Consider the following 15,067-nt stretch of genomic DNA (forward strand, 5'->3'; position numbering starts at 1 on the left):
AGGCTTCAATGTTGCAAGTATTGGCCAGATCCATTGACATTGTTGATAAGATAGTCAGACTGAAGTCCGAGTGGAGTCCGAGTCCGAGTCTGAGACTGTGTCCAAGGCGAAGACGCAAGTTTGTGGTGGTTTGCAGCTTCTGTTCGTGAAACATTTCTCCACGAAATGCTAAGACAATGGATGAGATTAAATGCCAAACAGTGCAGATTAAGATGCATCGACAGCAATAGCTATGTCAGTATCAGCATTAAGCCGGCCAGCAGACGGCATCTGCATCTGCATCGGCGATGGATCCCATGTGTGCTACCACCACCAGGCCAGAGCACAGAGCCAGGGCACAGAGCAGAGCACATCGCTTTAAACTGGGAGACACGAAACAAATTTCCCTTGAAAAGAATTACATACCGATCCTCCGCGGGAATTGGTTGAAACTCTATTTGTTGTACCTCCTCCTCCTGCTGATCCTTCTGCTGTTGCTCCGGTTGCTTCTGCTGCTTGTTTGTCGCCGCGCTGTTCAAAAACTGACCGTCTTCATTGTCAACACATGGCTTTGGCTTTGACTCTTTACTTTGGCTTGGCAAACAATTCTATAGAAAATCATCGTGCACTCGCGGCGATCTTGCAGTTCAGTTTAGTTCCAGTTTCAGTTTCAGCTTGAGCTTCAGTTTTGGGCTTCTCAGCTTATCTGAGTTGGCCGAATCGTTGCGCCTTACTAAATTATTATGTTAACATGAAAATAATTGAGGCAAGCGGCATTCAGCGATTCGCCATTCGGCATTCAGCATTTCGACCAGTGGCTGCATCGCGCTCTGTGCCCAATTTATTTATATCGTAACATCTCTTGGACAGGCATTGAATCTCCCCCTTCCCCTTCCCCTCACCCACTCCTTTGCTCTGCTTTTTTATTTTTTGTCTGTTGTTTTACGGTGGACAGCAATTGATGGTCGAACAAATAGTTGGTGAAGTGCAGCATATTGGAACAGCGACGCCCTGCTGATTGTAGTGTTTGTCCCTTCATCGGTGATTTGTTACCAATTGAATGGTAGTCCTATAAATATTGCCTTAATGTGACTTAAGCGCTTGACTAATTAAAGTATTCAACTCTTTCTCTCTCTCTCTCTCTCTCTCACTGGTTATAGACCGCACTTCACTGGGCTGCGAAGCATGGCAATGAGGATGTGGTTAAACTAATTGCCGGCACTTATAAGGCGGATGTTAATGCCAAAACGGTAAATTTACAATTTGTACAATTTGAAAAATAATATGCATAAATTATGAAACACTCTTCTATTCTGTTTTTTGTATCTTCCCCCACTGCCGAATACCCAACTGGATTGAACAACTGTCGACTACAGCATGGTGTAAGTGTGTCCTGCCATAGATTGAAATACTTTTAATAATAATACTTGATGCGAATGCGACGAACTGATTGCCTTGTCACAAGTCACAATCACGCGAAAATCTGCGTCACATGTCACACACTCTCTGCAGCGCTTCCTTTAACCCTTCCCCAGAGGCATGAGGTAGGAGCAGGAGCTGCTGTAGCTGAGGCTGGAGCACAGCGACCATCGTCAGTCGCAAGCTGTGACAAATCGTGACGAGCAAATCCAATTGTGCCACAACATTGCCCAACCTCAAGTCCTTAGGTTTATGCATGAGAGTTTACACAATTTTAAATTGAACCGTGCCGTGTTCCCAACAAATTAAATTCTCTTTCTCGCTTTCAAATGTGTTTCAAAATGTCATTCTCAAAACTGAGACAAAGTGAATTGTCAATCACAATGTGTGTTACATATTAGATTCTATTCTTTACCTCAACCTCTTTTTCGCATTTCCAATTCGATACGCAATTTATAAAAAGGATTCAATATTCGTTTTAAATATTACATCATCTTGCGTGCAAATATTTACTAATGTATTTCCTTTGTGTGACTTTTTTCATTTAATTTATCAAGAATTCTAACCGATTATTTATTTATTCTTTATCCTTTATATTAGGGTTATACACCTCTTCACTTGGCAACTCAGTTTGGCAGACAAAACATTTATGAGCTTCTTTGGAATGTTTACAGTAAGTAGCTACATTTTTTCAATGAATCGAGTTATAGTACTATTATAATAGAGCTCTGATATACTCACTATTAAATAATCTTAAATAAAAAACTAAAACAACCTTTTTTGTTCTTCTGAACAACTGAATTTTCAAACATACGAAATGCAGTGTCCTAAGAAATAACAAGAAGTTTTGCAGCTATCCCTAATTTTTAACAGATTTATTTATTTCGCATTAAAATAATCTTCAAGATATCATGAAGATTATTATATATTTATCTGCAATATAATAATTTCCCCTAACAACTAATAATGTGGACTTTAATAATCTTTGCTTCTCCAGAGGCCAATCGTGACATTATGGATTGGAGTGGTAACAAGCCGTTGGATTATAGTCGCCAACGTCCCAGCGTCTCGGCCTCAACCTGTAGTAGTGAGTATCAAAACCATTTCTTCCAAATGGAGCCTAACAACAACTACTATCTGGGACCCATGAGTCTTGAGAGCACTTACTCGAGCGGTACTAATAATAAGTTCAGCGGCGGCGGCACACTCGACAGCGCACTGACACGCGGCAAGAAACGCTCTCAGCTGCGGTATGCCACCGTTAGTGGCGCCCCCAAGGGCATGGGTACTGTGTCACGCACTCAATCGCTATTGGTCTCATCGCCATCGCGACGCTATAAGAAGCCATCGGTGCAATCGTTGCTATTCAAAAATGTAAGCGAGGACTCCGACTCGGATCGAAAGGATGGTGGTGCCAGTGACAACAACGAGGAGGCGATGAGACCAGTGTCGGTGGCAAGTGCTCGCAGTGCTCGACGCAAAGAGAGCTTTCTGCGCAAAACTTTTCGGTCCGCTGCCGGTGCAAGCCGACCATATAAAGATCCTGTTACTAACCCAACTACTTAGTCAATTAAAGCAAGCATGTGCTAAACAACTACCTTTTGTGTAATTATCAACTATAAAAACAAAGCTTTTGCTAATTGCACAATATTATTACAACAACTGCAATACAACTTTTATACATCCAGTACTACTACTACTACTATATAATTATTATGTATGTTATGTTTACACAACTGGCACAATGGTAAAACCAACAAAGTGATTATCAAAACAAATATATATTTCTGCAATAACTTAGAGTACTTATTAAACCCACGTAAGGAATACAACTTGCGGTCTTTGCTTTTCTCAATTACAGTTTGCATGCCTTACAACTTATTTAATGAAGCAACAGAATAGAAAATAGATTTTTAATAATATTTACATAGTAAATGCATAAACATGCATTTATTAAAGCAGCTCTGAAAATAATGTAAAAAGAAATAATATACCTTTTAATAATAGCTGCGCAACATTATTCTCACTAAATTCAATCAGTGTTTTGCAATTCAAATTACCGTTACATTAAGCTTCGCGCAAAGCATTTGAATGGCAAGAAACAGTCACGCGTTTACCAACACTACATCAAAAGAAAGCATTTGGCATTCAAATATTCCACTGCAATGTATAACTTTTTCAGACTATGGCGATGAATAACAATAATTTATTATAATTAATGTGTTATTACTAAATGGGTAATACTAAAAATAAATTGCATGCGAGTGCCTGAAAAATCACATAAAGGAAATTCACAACATGGATAAATTTTCATAAATTTCACACACAACTTCAATTGTCATTGCATTCTATGTTCTGATAATCTTTATTAACTTGGCCAACGTTTCTGGTTAAATAATCCTTGTTGTTGTATTTAAGTTCTCTGAATTGTCTAAAAAACAAAAAAAATGGGGATCCTCTATTTCTATTTTCATAATCAACTCGTGTAGAAATTCAAGCGATGCAACTCAGCAGCGGACACAACGGCACCTGGAGGCAGGTTGACTTCACTAACGATTTGGATTGCTTGCAATCAATTAGCGTTCTTTAATATGATTTTGTTCGATTTGCAATATTTTTCACTAATCCCATTTTATTAAAATGTTTTAAGCTTTTTTCAAACTTACGCTATTTTTTTTCTGTAGTTTTCCTAAGTTTATTTTTTATTACTTAAAAGCATTTGATTTTGATGCCTGTTATACTTAGCATTTAATTTGGTAAGTTATTCTTTTAATGAGTTTTGTTAATCGCACAATCATTTGTCTTTGTAAAAAACAAGAAAACAAAAAAAAACGCTTTCAATTTGTCTGGGTTGCATTTATTTCATTTTTATTTTGCCGAGCATGTGCATGTTCAGCTGTCTCTCTTAAGCAATTAATTAATTAATTCTCTCTTTCTTATGAACTTTTGCAGAAATCAAAGCGAGAAAAAAGCAAACAAGTAAGTCAAGCACGTGGAGTTAATTTATTGAAATATGCGTATAAAATAATCTTTATTTCTTTTTGCAGTCGAAAAAGATTTGGGCTTCCTGCGGATTGGATCGCTGAATGTTCGAGTAAAGAAAACCACAGAAGCCTTCAGCAACTTCTTGGGAGTGGGCAATGGCAGTGGAATGAATCCGTATGGCCATGGGGCGGCAACCGAAGCCACTCGCCATCACCAGCGAACTCACCGTCACCCTCATCAGCGTCATCATCATCCTGTCAATGGTACGACACGGGATCATCGAATCTCTCAGAATCAGAGAGCATCGGCGACTGTACCCTACGGGATGAATAACATCCTTGGCTCCCGTTCGAGTGTACCCATCAACCACAATATCTACGATGCTGTGCACAAATCCTGGGGCTCAGCTGACAATATCACACAACGCTCAGAGAATCTAATGCCGCCACCAAAGTCGGTGGACTTTATATCGAAACGTTATAGATCCTCGAAACGTTCGTCGTATGCTTCGAATGCGACTGATTCACCACGAGACTCGATCTGCTCGTCCAATTCCAGTTCCAATCTTAACTCCGGCTACAGCAGCATGCCCACGACTCCCAATCAAATACGTGCACCCAAAACTATAGGTGGGGCATCCTTGACAGCTGATTCCGATTCAGATTCAGCTTGTGGCTTTGACTCCAATTGGTCAGTCAATGGACGAAACTCAATGAAACCTTAATTTTCTATAAAAATAACATTCGCATTTTTTTTAATCTGACAAATCTATAATATTAAGTTGAATCTCTTGAAAAATTGACGATTACTAAAATAAATCAATTGAATATTGTATTGTCTATAGATTCTATTTCATTATAATCATTATTCTAACGTACGGAGTTCATTAACAATTATATAGTGTTACGAAGAGCAGTTCAATGCCACATTGAATTCAAATCTTTTAATTATATGGATTTAAAAAAAATATAAATTGAATGAAAATTAAATATTTTTATAAAATAATCTTTTAGAAAAATGATAATCACAATCATTTGAACTGTGAGTAAATATATATCTACTATAAGAATGTTCATTACTAAAACAAAATATATTGTCTATAAATTTCTGGAGAATCAAAATTCAAATCCCATTGAAAAATCTACACAAAATAGTAAATAAGAATCCTGTATGCCTAAATATTGTGCTATGTAAAAAATATCCCAAATCCCCATAGAATTCTTGAACTCTGCACTTAACATATCATAAAATCTGAATGAGAGAATCTTTGGGAATAAACTATTAATTGTTTTACAAACAGCATTGTATATTTATTGATTTTTGTAAAAATACAAGAATACATTTTTAACAACATTCCGAAAATGCAAAAGATTTGTTTACTGAATGTTTAAAATCTCGGAAAGAATACGCTGGGTGTCCTTGGGAGTGGCAACTTTATGACCCTTGACTCGAGGATCCGTGTAAATTTCATGATCATTGCCACCAGGATCAGTCTTATCCCCGAAAAAGTGAATCTCCTTGAAGTTATTGTGATAAGCTTCGATGTGACGCAGACAAAAGGTCTTGTCCCAGCCGTGTGGGAAGACATCGAAACTAATCTGTCCACCAATACTGTACGTAAGATCAATGTCAGCGAAATCGTGCTTAAGCTTGGCAATCATCTTCTCTCGGATCTTGTGCTCATCATCATAGGCAGCAAACATGTTCCTCTCCTCCCGCGTACATTGCCGTCCAATGGGACAGACGTTCATCATTCCATTGCGGAACTCAATAAACGTACCTCGCTTAATTGGCAGCTCAAGTTCAGAGAGATAACGTAGCACATAGTTGATGAATCGCTGTAAGGTCTTTTCGCCTAAATGCTGTATGATGTTCTGTTTTCCGACTTCCTTGCCAGCTTCGATTTGAACTAGGCCATTCTCTGGGAAGATGAAATCAAACTCGTTCAATATCTTTTTGCCATTGAGCTGCTCAAACATCTTCTCCAGATCGGAACCGCCAACGATGCCAATTGTCGCCCGTGGTTTGACGTTTGTGTAGAAGAATTCCTCGAACTCAGGCTCGACCATAGAGCGAGGATATGTTAGGGTGCCATCGACATCGAAGAGCAGCAAGATATCTTCACGTTTCAGCGACATTTTTCTAATTGGAATGTATTTTGCATCAGACAGAACAGGAAAAATAACAGAAAAACACCTTTGCCGCAAAAAACGACCACGTATGTTGTGTGTACGCAACTTTACAGGCGTCAGCTGATTATGTGATTGATAATCAAGCTGCAGCAGTGCTGTTAACGTTCTACTGGAATGACGATAAACACTGTAAACTGTTGAAATGCAATACATTAGCACAGGTCACCGCTGTTAAACTTTGGAATGTATCACTGTTAATACTTACAAAGTGTTTTGCACATTGGTTATAAAATAAATAAATACACAATGCAAATGCCGGTTCAAAAAACAGCTGTTTTCATTTATTGCGTGAATTGTTTATGATCATATGGAAACGAATGCTAACATTATAATAACAAAATACACTTAAACCGCTTTTGTGTACATTTTATTTGTTTCTGTTATGCTCTTGCAATGATTTATATTTTTGCGTGTTTATCATGGGGTCCACAACAACCGGGTACAGCGTCAGTCCAACAGCGCCAACTAGGCAGGACACAAAGCCAATAAATCTCCAACCGCGCAGAACTGCCATTTCACTAAAATACACAATTTATTTCATTTACAAATTGTTTTTATTTAAAGTGACTATTATAAAACAAAACACCTGGTTGCATACGAAATTGTCTAAAAAATACCAGCACTTCGAAATCAACACTGTGTCTATGGACGTTCGATAAGCGATAGACACAATCGATTAATATGTACTGCGGGCGTGTCGCCGTTCTTTAACTCATTAATTTCTTTTATTTTCGTGAATTACGGCAGCTTTTTAACGAATAAATAAATGTGCATTGTTCTATATAAGTAAGAAAATGCTGAGAGTTTTGTTGAGTTTAAGCATATTATGCGCACTGCAGTTCAACGTCATAAACGGTAAGTGGCTATTTAAAATTCACAGTTCGCTGACTAAACATTGGGCGTTGTTATTGAGTTTGTACATATGTATGTATTTGTGTGTGTGCATGTGATGCTCAAACATTCTGAATGAATTCCTCTAAAAAGTGGAGTATAAGGGTATTTCAATACCCAAACGATCTTAACTACATATATCGCTCTGCTTAATTGTGATCTCTGATTTAAATTAACAAAGCAGTAATTGTGATTCCTACAATATAGTCTCACACACATACACATACATATAGACACCACAAGTGTCTTCAAAGTGTTGACGCCTCCCTTGAGTGTTTATTTTCATGAATTGTTTTCAATTAATTGTAGCACAACATCACTACAATGAGCACAAAACGAAAAATATTATTTGGTGTACCAAAAGCCTGGAGGAGCAATACAAATGCCAAAATCTGACGGTTGCTATCGAACGTGATTTCCAATTGTTTGATGAAGCCTACTTGAATCTCACCTGCTTCAGAGCCTATAGCGCTGATGAGTGTATTCGTGCGTTGGATCGCGAAAAGGCGCATATAACATCACTTGATGCTGGTGATGTGTTTACAGCGGGTCGCTACAACTCTTTGGTGCCCATTATGCAGGAAAAGTTAGAGGGCGGCTTCTCTGAATATTTTTCCGTAGCTGTGGTTAAGAAGAATACGTTGCCTGATGTTACCGAGCTGCGTCATTTGCGCAATAAGCGTGCTTGCTTCCCCTGGGTGGGCAGCTTGGCTGGTTGGATTGTGCCCATTTACACGGTACGAAAAGTCAATTAAATTGCTGTGCATGGCAAATAAAACATTTCTTTATGCATTATTGCAGCTGCAACACAATGGTGCCATGGAAGTTGTGGACTGCAACAACCAGGTGAAAACCGCTGCCAACTTTTTCAATAGCTCCTGCGCTGCCTATTCGCTGATTGACAAATACAATCCCATTGGCGACAACTCCGACAAGTGAGTGAAACTATTAAGTTTAATATGAAGATAGTTATAATATTATTTACTTAAAGACTTTGTGCGTTGTGTACTGGCAAAATCACTGGAGGACGTTGCTCAGCTGCTGATCCCTACTATGGCTACGATGGCGCTTTTCGCTGTCTGCTCGATGTAGGTGAAGTTGCCTTTTTGAGGCATTCAACAGTCTCGGAGATGCTGCAAACAGTCGAATACAGTAAGTTGAACAACTGTTTGTCTTAGTTTATATTTAAAATACAATGATGTTTGCTTTTGCAGAGAAACTGTCGCCTGATTCCTTTGAGTTGTTGTGTCCTGATGGCCGTCGTGTCGCCGTCGGAGAGTATCGTCAGTGCTCCTGGGGTCAGGTACCTTCGGACGCCGTTGTCACGTCATCAGCGCGCAGCTATCACGATAGAAAACAATACCAAATGTTCTTGAAGCGAGTTACCGAACTGTACTCGGATGCCACACGTGAAGATCCAAACCAGCAGCAGCCGATTGGCATCGGTTACAACAACTACGAACCCAGCAACGGCAATAACTACAATAATCCTATTCCCTATGGTGGTGGTTACAACAATCAATATGAAAGCAATCCATATGGCAGAAATGGCAACCAGAATCCTTTCAGTCGCTTCGATGAGAATTATCGTAATGAACGATTGGACAGCAGCTTTAGCACTGAACGCAATCAACTGGATGTCAATGGGTCTATTCCTATCGAAAAGTTCCGTATATTCGAATCGAAGCGTTACCAAGGCTCCAATTTATTATTCCAGGTATTTATCAAAGAGTTTCCTGTCTACAATATGTTTAATTTATGTATTTCAATTTGTAGGATGCATCGAAAGGTTTGCTTGCTTTCCCAGAGGATGATCAGTCGTTTAAGAAATATCTGCAAAAATCTATTGACTATGTCTATGGCATTCGTGAATGTCCCGTGCCTGCAATGACACTCTGCGTAACATCTGAGCAAGAGCTAGAAAAGTGTATCAAAATGCGGGTAAGTTACAAGCTATTGTTTCAGTTGCCACAATTATTTCACACGCTTTCTTCTTTGTCAACAGACTGCATTGAAGGCACAGATATTGAAACCTGAGCTTATTTGCAAGAAAATGCATTCGCACATCAATTGCATGCAACTGATTCAAACTGGCAAAGCGGACATCTCTGTGTTTGATGCCGGCGATGTGTATACTGGTGGCTTAAATTACGATCTAATTCCTTTCATGTCGGAGGTGTACAATTTGGGTGAGCCAGAGTACTATGTGGTTGCTGTGGCCAAAGAAGAAGATCCCGACACCGAGCTTACGTATCTGAAAGGCAAGAACACGTGCCACACGGGAATCAATACTGCCGCTGGCTGGACATATCCGATGGCATTCCTTATTTCCAATGGCTGGATACGTCCTTATGGCTGTGATTCCGTTCGTGCTGCTGCTGAGTACTTTACCAAATCGTGTGTGCCGGGCGCAATAAGCAGTGAATATAACACAGGTGTGCCTTATGACAGCATGTGCGATCTGTGCCACGGTACCAGCTATAGATACTGTCGTCGTGATGCTTCAGAGGATTATTATGGACACACAGGTGCCTTCCGTTGCCTCGTCGAAGGCGGCGGTCATGTGGCCTTTATGAAGCACACCACTGTAATGGAGAGCACGGGCGGTAAACGCAAGGAATGGTGGGCAAGAAATGCTCTCAACGATGATTTTGAATTGCTGTGCACTGATGGTACACGTGCCGAGCTACAAGACTACAAGCGATGCAACTTGGGCAAGGTGAAGGCGAACGCTGTCGTCACTCGTGGCGGTATCAACTATAATGAGACCCAGCTGCATGCCTATATCAATCTCCTCACCTATGCTCAACAATTATATGGCCGCAAGGATGTGGATGCCTTCAGTTTCAGTATGTTTTCATCGCCCATCGGACATTATGATTTAATCTTCCAAGATGCTACGCGACAATTGCAGGTTATTCCACCGGAGAGTCGTCGCTATGATACGTATTTGGGTAGCAATTTTATGAGAGCTCGTCGCATTACAGATTGTTATGCTGGCGCAGCCCAAATGACAATTTCATTAATCTTGCTGTTGACCAGCTCTTTGGCGCTGAGAACATTTCTTTGATAGCTATCGACGTGTTTTATAACTTCACACAACCATTCCAAACTGGATAAAACTATCCGAATAATTTTAGACTTCTAACACTTCGAATATCTTTTACGAATCTCTTTGACATCAACTACAAGCTGTAGTTAATACTACTTTTTAGCAGCTATTACTATTCAGAAAAACTGGCAGCTAATAGCCCAACACTAAGAATATTTTTTCAATAGCTAAAGACATGTTTTTTAAAATTTGATAAGACTCGTAACTCTTCAATTATTTATTACGAATCTTTTACACACATATCAACTATAAGCTTTTTGGCAGCTATTTAAGTAAACGTGCAACGGATAGACAAAACTGCTATCAAAAGAAAAATGTAGAATATAGTGCCTTAATATCCGTCCTGAGTACAAGATTGTTTAACATTGTGAATCTCGAAAGATTAATTGAAATTAAATCAATTGCCTTTTAAAATGTCAGCCAAGCGAAATACAATGTACTCTAAAATGTAAACTAGCTTAATCGTAAGACATGACATTACAAATAGGTATACAGTTTTGTTAACAATAATTTACTAAGTCGAAGCGTACAATTTTTCCGTCCCATACATTTATGTTAAATGAAACTTTTACAAGCCATTCTCAAATATATTTATATTTACACATCGAAAGTGTAGTTTTTTATAAACGATCAAATTTATACACAAGGAACATTAAATAAAAATTTTACAATATCTCATTTTGTTTTTCTGACTTGTTATCAAAGTATTAACTTGTGGTGTTACACTTTGGATGGACAAAGCAAATTCAAATCCAAAGAATTCACCAACTGCGCGGTGTGTGGTTGTTATCTAATTCGGTGTGTGGCCATGAAGTGTGGTAAGTAGTATATTTCTCGAGGTGCACAGTATATTTGAAGATTGGAGCTGCGGTCACGCTGAAACAGCTGGCGCTTGCACTGACACGCGTTGCTTTTCGATGGTGTATTTCTTGTAGGTAGTTTTAGTACAACAACAACAGCGTCAACACTGAAATACGTTTTTTCAACCGGTTAAACATCGCGACTACAGCAGCTGCAGCAACAAAAAACAGCGGAATTTTTCAGTGCCACATCGAAGTAGTCAAGTAGTATTACAAGTTATTGCAAAATGTCGATCAATCTGCGGACCGTTTACGCCTTTGCGAGAGAAATGTATCCAAAGAATTCAAAGGAGACCATTCAGTATGGAACAGCTGGCTTTCGCGGCAAGTGAGTCTATTGGTGTGCACCCACACACATGCATATAATTCCAACGTTTATGCAAGTGTGTGCAGTCATAAAACATATGTATTTACAAAGAATGTACATAAGTAGATAATGCAAGTACTTTAGCTTGGGCTACTTGTAGGTCCACGCATACATGCATTACCCAAACACACAGATATTGTTATATGGGTGTTTGCATTTGTATGGGTGTGTTTTTGGGAGTGGTGAAGATGAGTAAGACGTTGGTTGGCTGCACTATTTTGGCATTTGAAACTATTTATAGCATTTCTTACGAATACACTTTATCAGTCGACATGCACATTTAAAGATAGCTAACATACACACCAACGCAAATAAATGGAGTCTTCCTACCTATGTGTAGATGCATCCATCTATCTTTGTTTTTGAAGTTACTACACGCACACATGTTTGTAGTTTATGATTGAAATTTCCTCATTGATTAATTTCATGTTCCCTTTTATGCTGGCTGAACTTTTACTTTTCGTGTTTTTATAATTTTTGGGGTAAAAACGTATAAGTGAACTTCATTACAAGTTTAGCACAACTGCAAATAATTATTTGAAAAAAAAAAAAATAAATAAATATAATCAAATAAAGCCTTAATTCAAAATGATGAATTAAAACTTTTTGAACAAATAAACACGATATATTGATATATAAAAATTTTTTATAATAAATATAAAGTCAAAACTATTAAATTTTTAAATTAATTATTACCAAAGAAAAAAAAACATTAAAAATCAAAATATATTCATTGCTCTGACACTTTTATAATATAGCTTCAAATTGAAACATTCTCCGATATCAATACACATCAATCTAAATTATTTACCCTAAACATTAGACAAATTTAATCTTAATAATTCCTGAAAAATTGATTACGGATAGTTACCTATCCGATAACTATGCATATATTGAGGACACAATTTTATGGGGGTTAAGTATACTTTTTAGTAATGTTTGAAATGATCAGAGAGTATCTTGAAGTGTCGTATACTCAACTTGTCGATATTATAAATAACTTGATATTTAAAAGATCGTGACCAAGACAACAATACGACATTGTAAACCAATGTGAACATTCTCATAAGCATAGTTTCCAATTACTTTCCGACTAAATATTTTGTTTTACTTCTTCAGGGCCGAGTTCTTGGACAGTGTCATGTTCAGAATGGGTGTTTTGGCCACACTGCGCTCTCGCTATCGGGAAGGTGCCGTGATTGGTGTGATGATCACAGCCTCGCATAATCCGGAGCCCGACAATGGCGTTAAACTGATCGATCCGAAGGGAGAAATGCTGGAGTCCAGCTGGGAGAAAATCGCCACAGATCTAGTGAATGTCAGTGATCAGGAATTGGAGCAGCATGTGGGCCAGATCATCAAGGACAATAATATCGATGTGACATCCAGCTCCTATGTCTACGTAGGCATGGACAATCGCTATCACAGTCCACGTCTGCTCAAAGCTGTCGCCGATGGCGTCATCGCTCTCAAAGGCAATGTCAGAGAGTTTGGCATTGTCACAACACCAATGATGCATTTCTTTGTCGTCGCCGCGAACACAAAGGAGGCCTATGGCAAGCCCACGGAAGAGAGCTACTACGAGAAGCTTATCTCGTCGTTTGAGAAGCTACGCAATGGCCGCGTCGAGAATGGCAACTATCGCAATTCCCTGATCTACGATGGTGCGAATGGTGTTGGTGCTAGGAAAATGCTGCAGTTCATCAAGCGAATGAATAATTCGCTCGCTGTAACGGTCATCAATCAGGGTATTGGCACTGGCAAAATCAATGAGGATTGCGGTGCCGATCATGTCAAGGTGAAGCAACGTGTTCCCGTTAATATGCCTGATGTGGAACCGTTTACGCGGTGTGTGAGTGTCGATGGCGATGCCGATCGTGTGGTTTACTTCTACACGGACGACGAGGGACAGTTCCATCTGCTGGATGGCGATCGCATTGCCACCCTGGTTGCTGACTATCTTATGGAGCAGATTAAACGCTGTGACCTCAATCTGCGCATTGGCCTTGTGCAAACTGCGTATGCGAATGGTGCATCCACTGATTACATTGTCAATGAACTTAAGGTGCCGGTGTCGTGTGTACCCACGGGTGTCAAGCATTTGCATCACAAGGCTCTGGAGTATGATGTGGGTGTTTATTTTGAGGCCAATGGACATGGCACAATTGTCTTTAGCGATAGCGCCAAGAGCCTTATTGCCGAAGCAGCCAAGACGAATGAGGATGCCAAGTCATTGCTGCTGATAATCGATCTCATTAATGAAACGGTTGGCGATGCCATCTCTGATATGCTGTTGGTTGAGACTATCTTGAATCACAAGGGCTGGGATGTTAAGGATTGGAGTGCGGCCTACAATGATCTGCCCAACCTGCAGCTGAAGATATCTGTGCAGGATAGAAATGTCATAAAGACCACGGATGCGGAACGTGTGTGCGTGGAACCCCAGGGGCTGCAGGAGGAGATCAATAAGGTCGTAGCAAACTATAAGCGAGGACGTTCCTTTGTGCGTCCTTCAGGAACTGAGGATGTTGTACGAGTCTATGCTGAGGCCGCCACCAAAGAGGCAAGTTGTGATTTTAATTATCTAAAGCAGTTGAAATAAATTTGTTTATATTTGTAGGATGTGCAACAGCTGGCGTACGAGGTGGGAAGATTGGTGCAACGACTTGCTGGCGGAGTTGGGCCAGAATTAGTCAATCCAAGCAATGCTCATTTGTAGTCACAAATCGTGGAGACGAAAAATCAAAGGCTTCTATGAATCTAAATGTGTTCAGGCATATGTACATATATATACACATATGTATATCTTTCTGTCATCCTAAGCTCCACTCAGCAGTTTCGCATTTAGCCCCAACGAGCTTAGCAAAATTTTTATAATTATATCTTTTTTTATAACGTAAGCTCAGAGTGTAATACTTGCAAGTGCATTTATAAAATAGTCGTATTCGTTGAATTGATTGTTTTTATAGATTCTAATAAAACATACCAGTTTATTTGATGTCCCAACAATGCTCACAAAAACAAAATCAGTAAGCTGTTTTAATTTGATACATACAATAGTAACAGAAATTCAAATATTTATAATTTGCGCGCCACATATCAGCTGTTTACGATGACATTGTTATCGGAGCATCCAATGAATTAGGAACCAGATCCAAATTTCATCATCTTTTTAAGCAGCTGTAAAGCTATAACAGTGCGCAGTTCGAACGTACTCGTATGGCTCTGTTATTCTTTTGTTTGGGCCAGCATTCGAAACTAT

The 15,067-nt window shown here is 39.2% G+C and overlaps 5 protein-coding genes across 7 annotated transcripts; 3 read left to right on the plus strand and 2 right to left on the minus strand.

Moving 5' to 3' along the window:
- Nucleotides 1-1,117: 1,117 nt before the first annotated feature.
- LOC117567402 (uncharacterized) lies at nt 1,118-5,876 on the plus strand. Of its 2 annotated transcripts, XM_052005134.1 has the most exons (6): nt 1,342-1,361; nt 1,999-2,071; nt 2,396-2,485; nt 3,888-3,933; nt 4,351-4,377; nt 4,446-5,876. In XM_052005134.1, the coding sequence occupies exons 1-6, from the start codon at nt 1,357-1,359 to the stop codon at nt 5,105-5,107; spliced, it is 903 nt and encodes a 300-aa protein (XP_051861094.1). In that variant the 5' UTR covers nt 1,342-1,356; the 3' UTR covers nt 5,108-5,876. The 2 variants fall into 2 exon arrangements, with proteins under 2 accessions (XP_034103252.2, XP_051861094.1); XM_034247361.2 differs by lacking the exon at nt 3,888-3,933 and having other exon boundaries at nt 1,118-1,361.
- On the minus strand, nt 5,669-6,706 carry LOC117567400 (phosphomannomutase). The gene has a single exon (XM_034247359.2). It carries the CDS (start codon nt 6,519-6,521, stop codon nt 5,760-5,762), a length of 762 nt encoding a protein of 253 aa, XP_034103250.1. The 5' UTR covers nt 6,522-6,706; the 3' UTR covers nt 5,669-5,759.
- A 122-nt stretch (nt 6,707-6,828) lies between these two features.
- On the minus strand, nt 6,829-14,807 carry LOC117567404 (uncharacterized). Of its 2 annotated transcripts, none has more exons than XM_052005135.1 (2): nt 14,792-14,807; nt 6,829-7,093 (listed from the first exon to the last, which is right to left on the minus strand). In XM_052005135.1, exon 2 carries the CDS (start codon nt 7,087-7,089, stop codon nt 6,943-6,945), a length of 147 nt encoding a protein of 48 aa, XP_051861095.1. In that variant the 5' UTR covers nt 7,090-7,093; nt 14,792-14,807; the 3' UTR covers nt 6,829-6,942. The 2 variants fall into 2 exon arrangements, with proteins under 2 accessions (XP_051861095.1, XP_034103254.1); XM_034247363.2 differs by lacking the exon at nt 14,792-14,807 and adding an exon at nt 7,162-7,228.
- On the plus strand, nt 7,258-11,251 carry LOC117567397 (melanotransferrin). The gene is made up of 7 exons (XM_034247354.2): nt 7,258-7,430; nt 7,776-8,203; nt 8,268-8,401; nt 8,458-8,618; nt 8,681-9,183; nt 9,243-9,407; nt 9,472-11,251. The coding sequence occupies exons 1-7, from the start codon at nt 7,370-7,372 to the stop codon at nt 10,534-10,536; spliced, it is 2,517 nt and encodes an 838-aa protein (XP_034103245.1). The 5' UTR covers nt 7,258-7,369; the 3' UTR covers nt 10,537-11,251.
- LOC117567398 (phosphoacetylglucosamine mutase) lies at nt 11,491-14,830 on the plus strand. The gene is made up of 3 exons (XM_034247355.2): nt 11,491-11,766; nt 12,925-14,368; nt 14,426-14,830. The coding sequence occupies exons 1-3, from the start codon at nt 11,666-11,668 to the stop codon at nt 14,522-14,524; spliced, it is 1,644 nt and encodes a 547-aa protein (XP_034103246.1). The 5' UTR covers nt 11,491-11,665; the 3' UTR covers nt 14,525-14,830.
- Nucleotides 14,831-15,067: the final 237 nt, after the last annotated feature.

Source organism: Drosophila albomicans, chromosome 3 (assembly GCF_009650485.2).
Source record: "Drosophila albomicans strain 15112-1751.03 chromosome 3, ASM965048v2, whole genome shotgun sequence".
NCBI classification, from domain to species: Eukaryota; Metazoa; Arthropoda; class Insecta; order Diptera; family Drosophilidae; genus Drosophila; species Drosophila albomicans.

Excerpts from the sequence above, each read along its gene's own strand:
- LOC117567402 (XM_034247361.2), top strand. The coding sequence starts at position 1,275 with ATGAAACACTCTTCTATTCTGTTTTTTGTATCTTCCCCCACTGCCGAA. Across the intron at positions 1,362-1,998 it reads ACTGTCGACTACAGCATGGT|GGTTATACACCTCTTCACTT; the intron begins GTAAGTGTGTCC and ends CCTTTATATTAG. Across the intron at positions 2,072-2,395 it reads GCTTCTTTGGAATGTTTACA|AGGCCAATCGTGACATTATG; the intron begins GTAAGTAGCTAC and ends TTGCTTCTCCAG.
- LOC117567400 (XM_034247359.2), bottom strand. The coding sequence starts at position 6,521 with ATGTCGCTGAAACGTGAAGATATCTTGCTGCTCTTCGATGTCGATGGC.
- LOC117567404 (XM_052005135.1), bottom strand. The coding sequence starts at position 7,089 with ATGGCAGTTCTGCGCGGTTGGAGATTTATTGGCTTTGTGTCCTGCCTA.
- LOC117567397 (XM_034247354.2), top strand. The coding sequence starts at position 7,370 with ATGCTGAGAGTTTTGTTGAGTTTAAGCATATTATGCGCACTGCAGTTC. Across the intron at positions 8,402-8,457 it reads ATTGGCGACAACTCCGACAA|ACTTTGTGCGTTGTGTACTG; the intron begins GTGAGTGAAACT and ends ATTTACTTAAAG. Across the intron at positions 9,184-9,242 it reads GCTCCAATTTATTATTCCAG|GATGCATCGAAAGGTTTGCT; the intron begins GTATTTATCAAA and ends TTCAATTTGTAG.
- LOC117567398 (XM_034247355.2), top strand. The coding sequence starts at position 11,666 with ATGTCGATCAATCTGCGGACCGTTTACGCCTTTGCGAGAGAAATGTAT. Across the intron at positions 11,767-12,924 it reads ACAGCTGGCTTTCGCGGCAA|GGCCGAGTTCTTGGACAGTG; the intron begins GTGAGTCTATTG and ends TTACTTCTTCAG. Across the intron at positions 14,369-14,425 it reads CTGAGGCCGCCACCAAAGAG|GATGTGCAACAGCTGGCGTA; the intron begins GCAAGTTGTGAT and ends TTATATTTGTAG.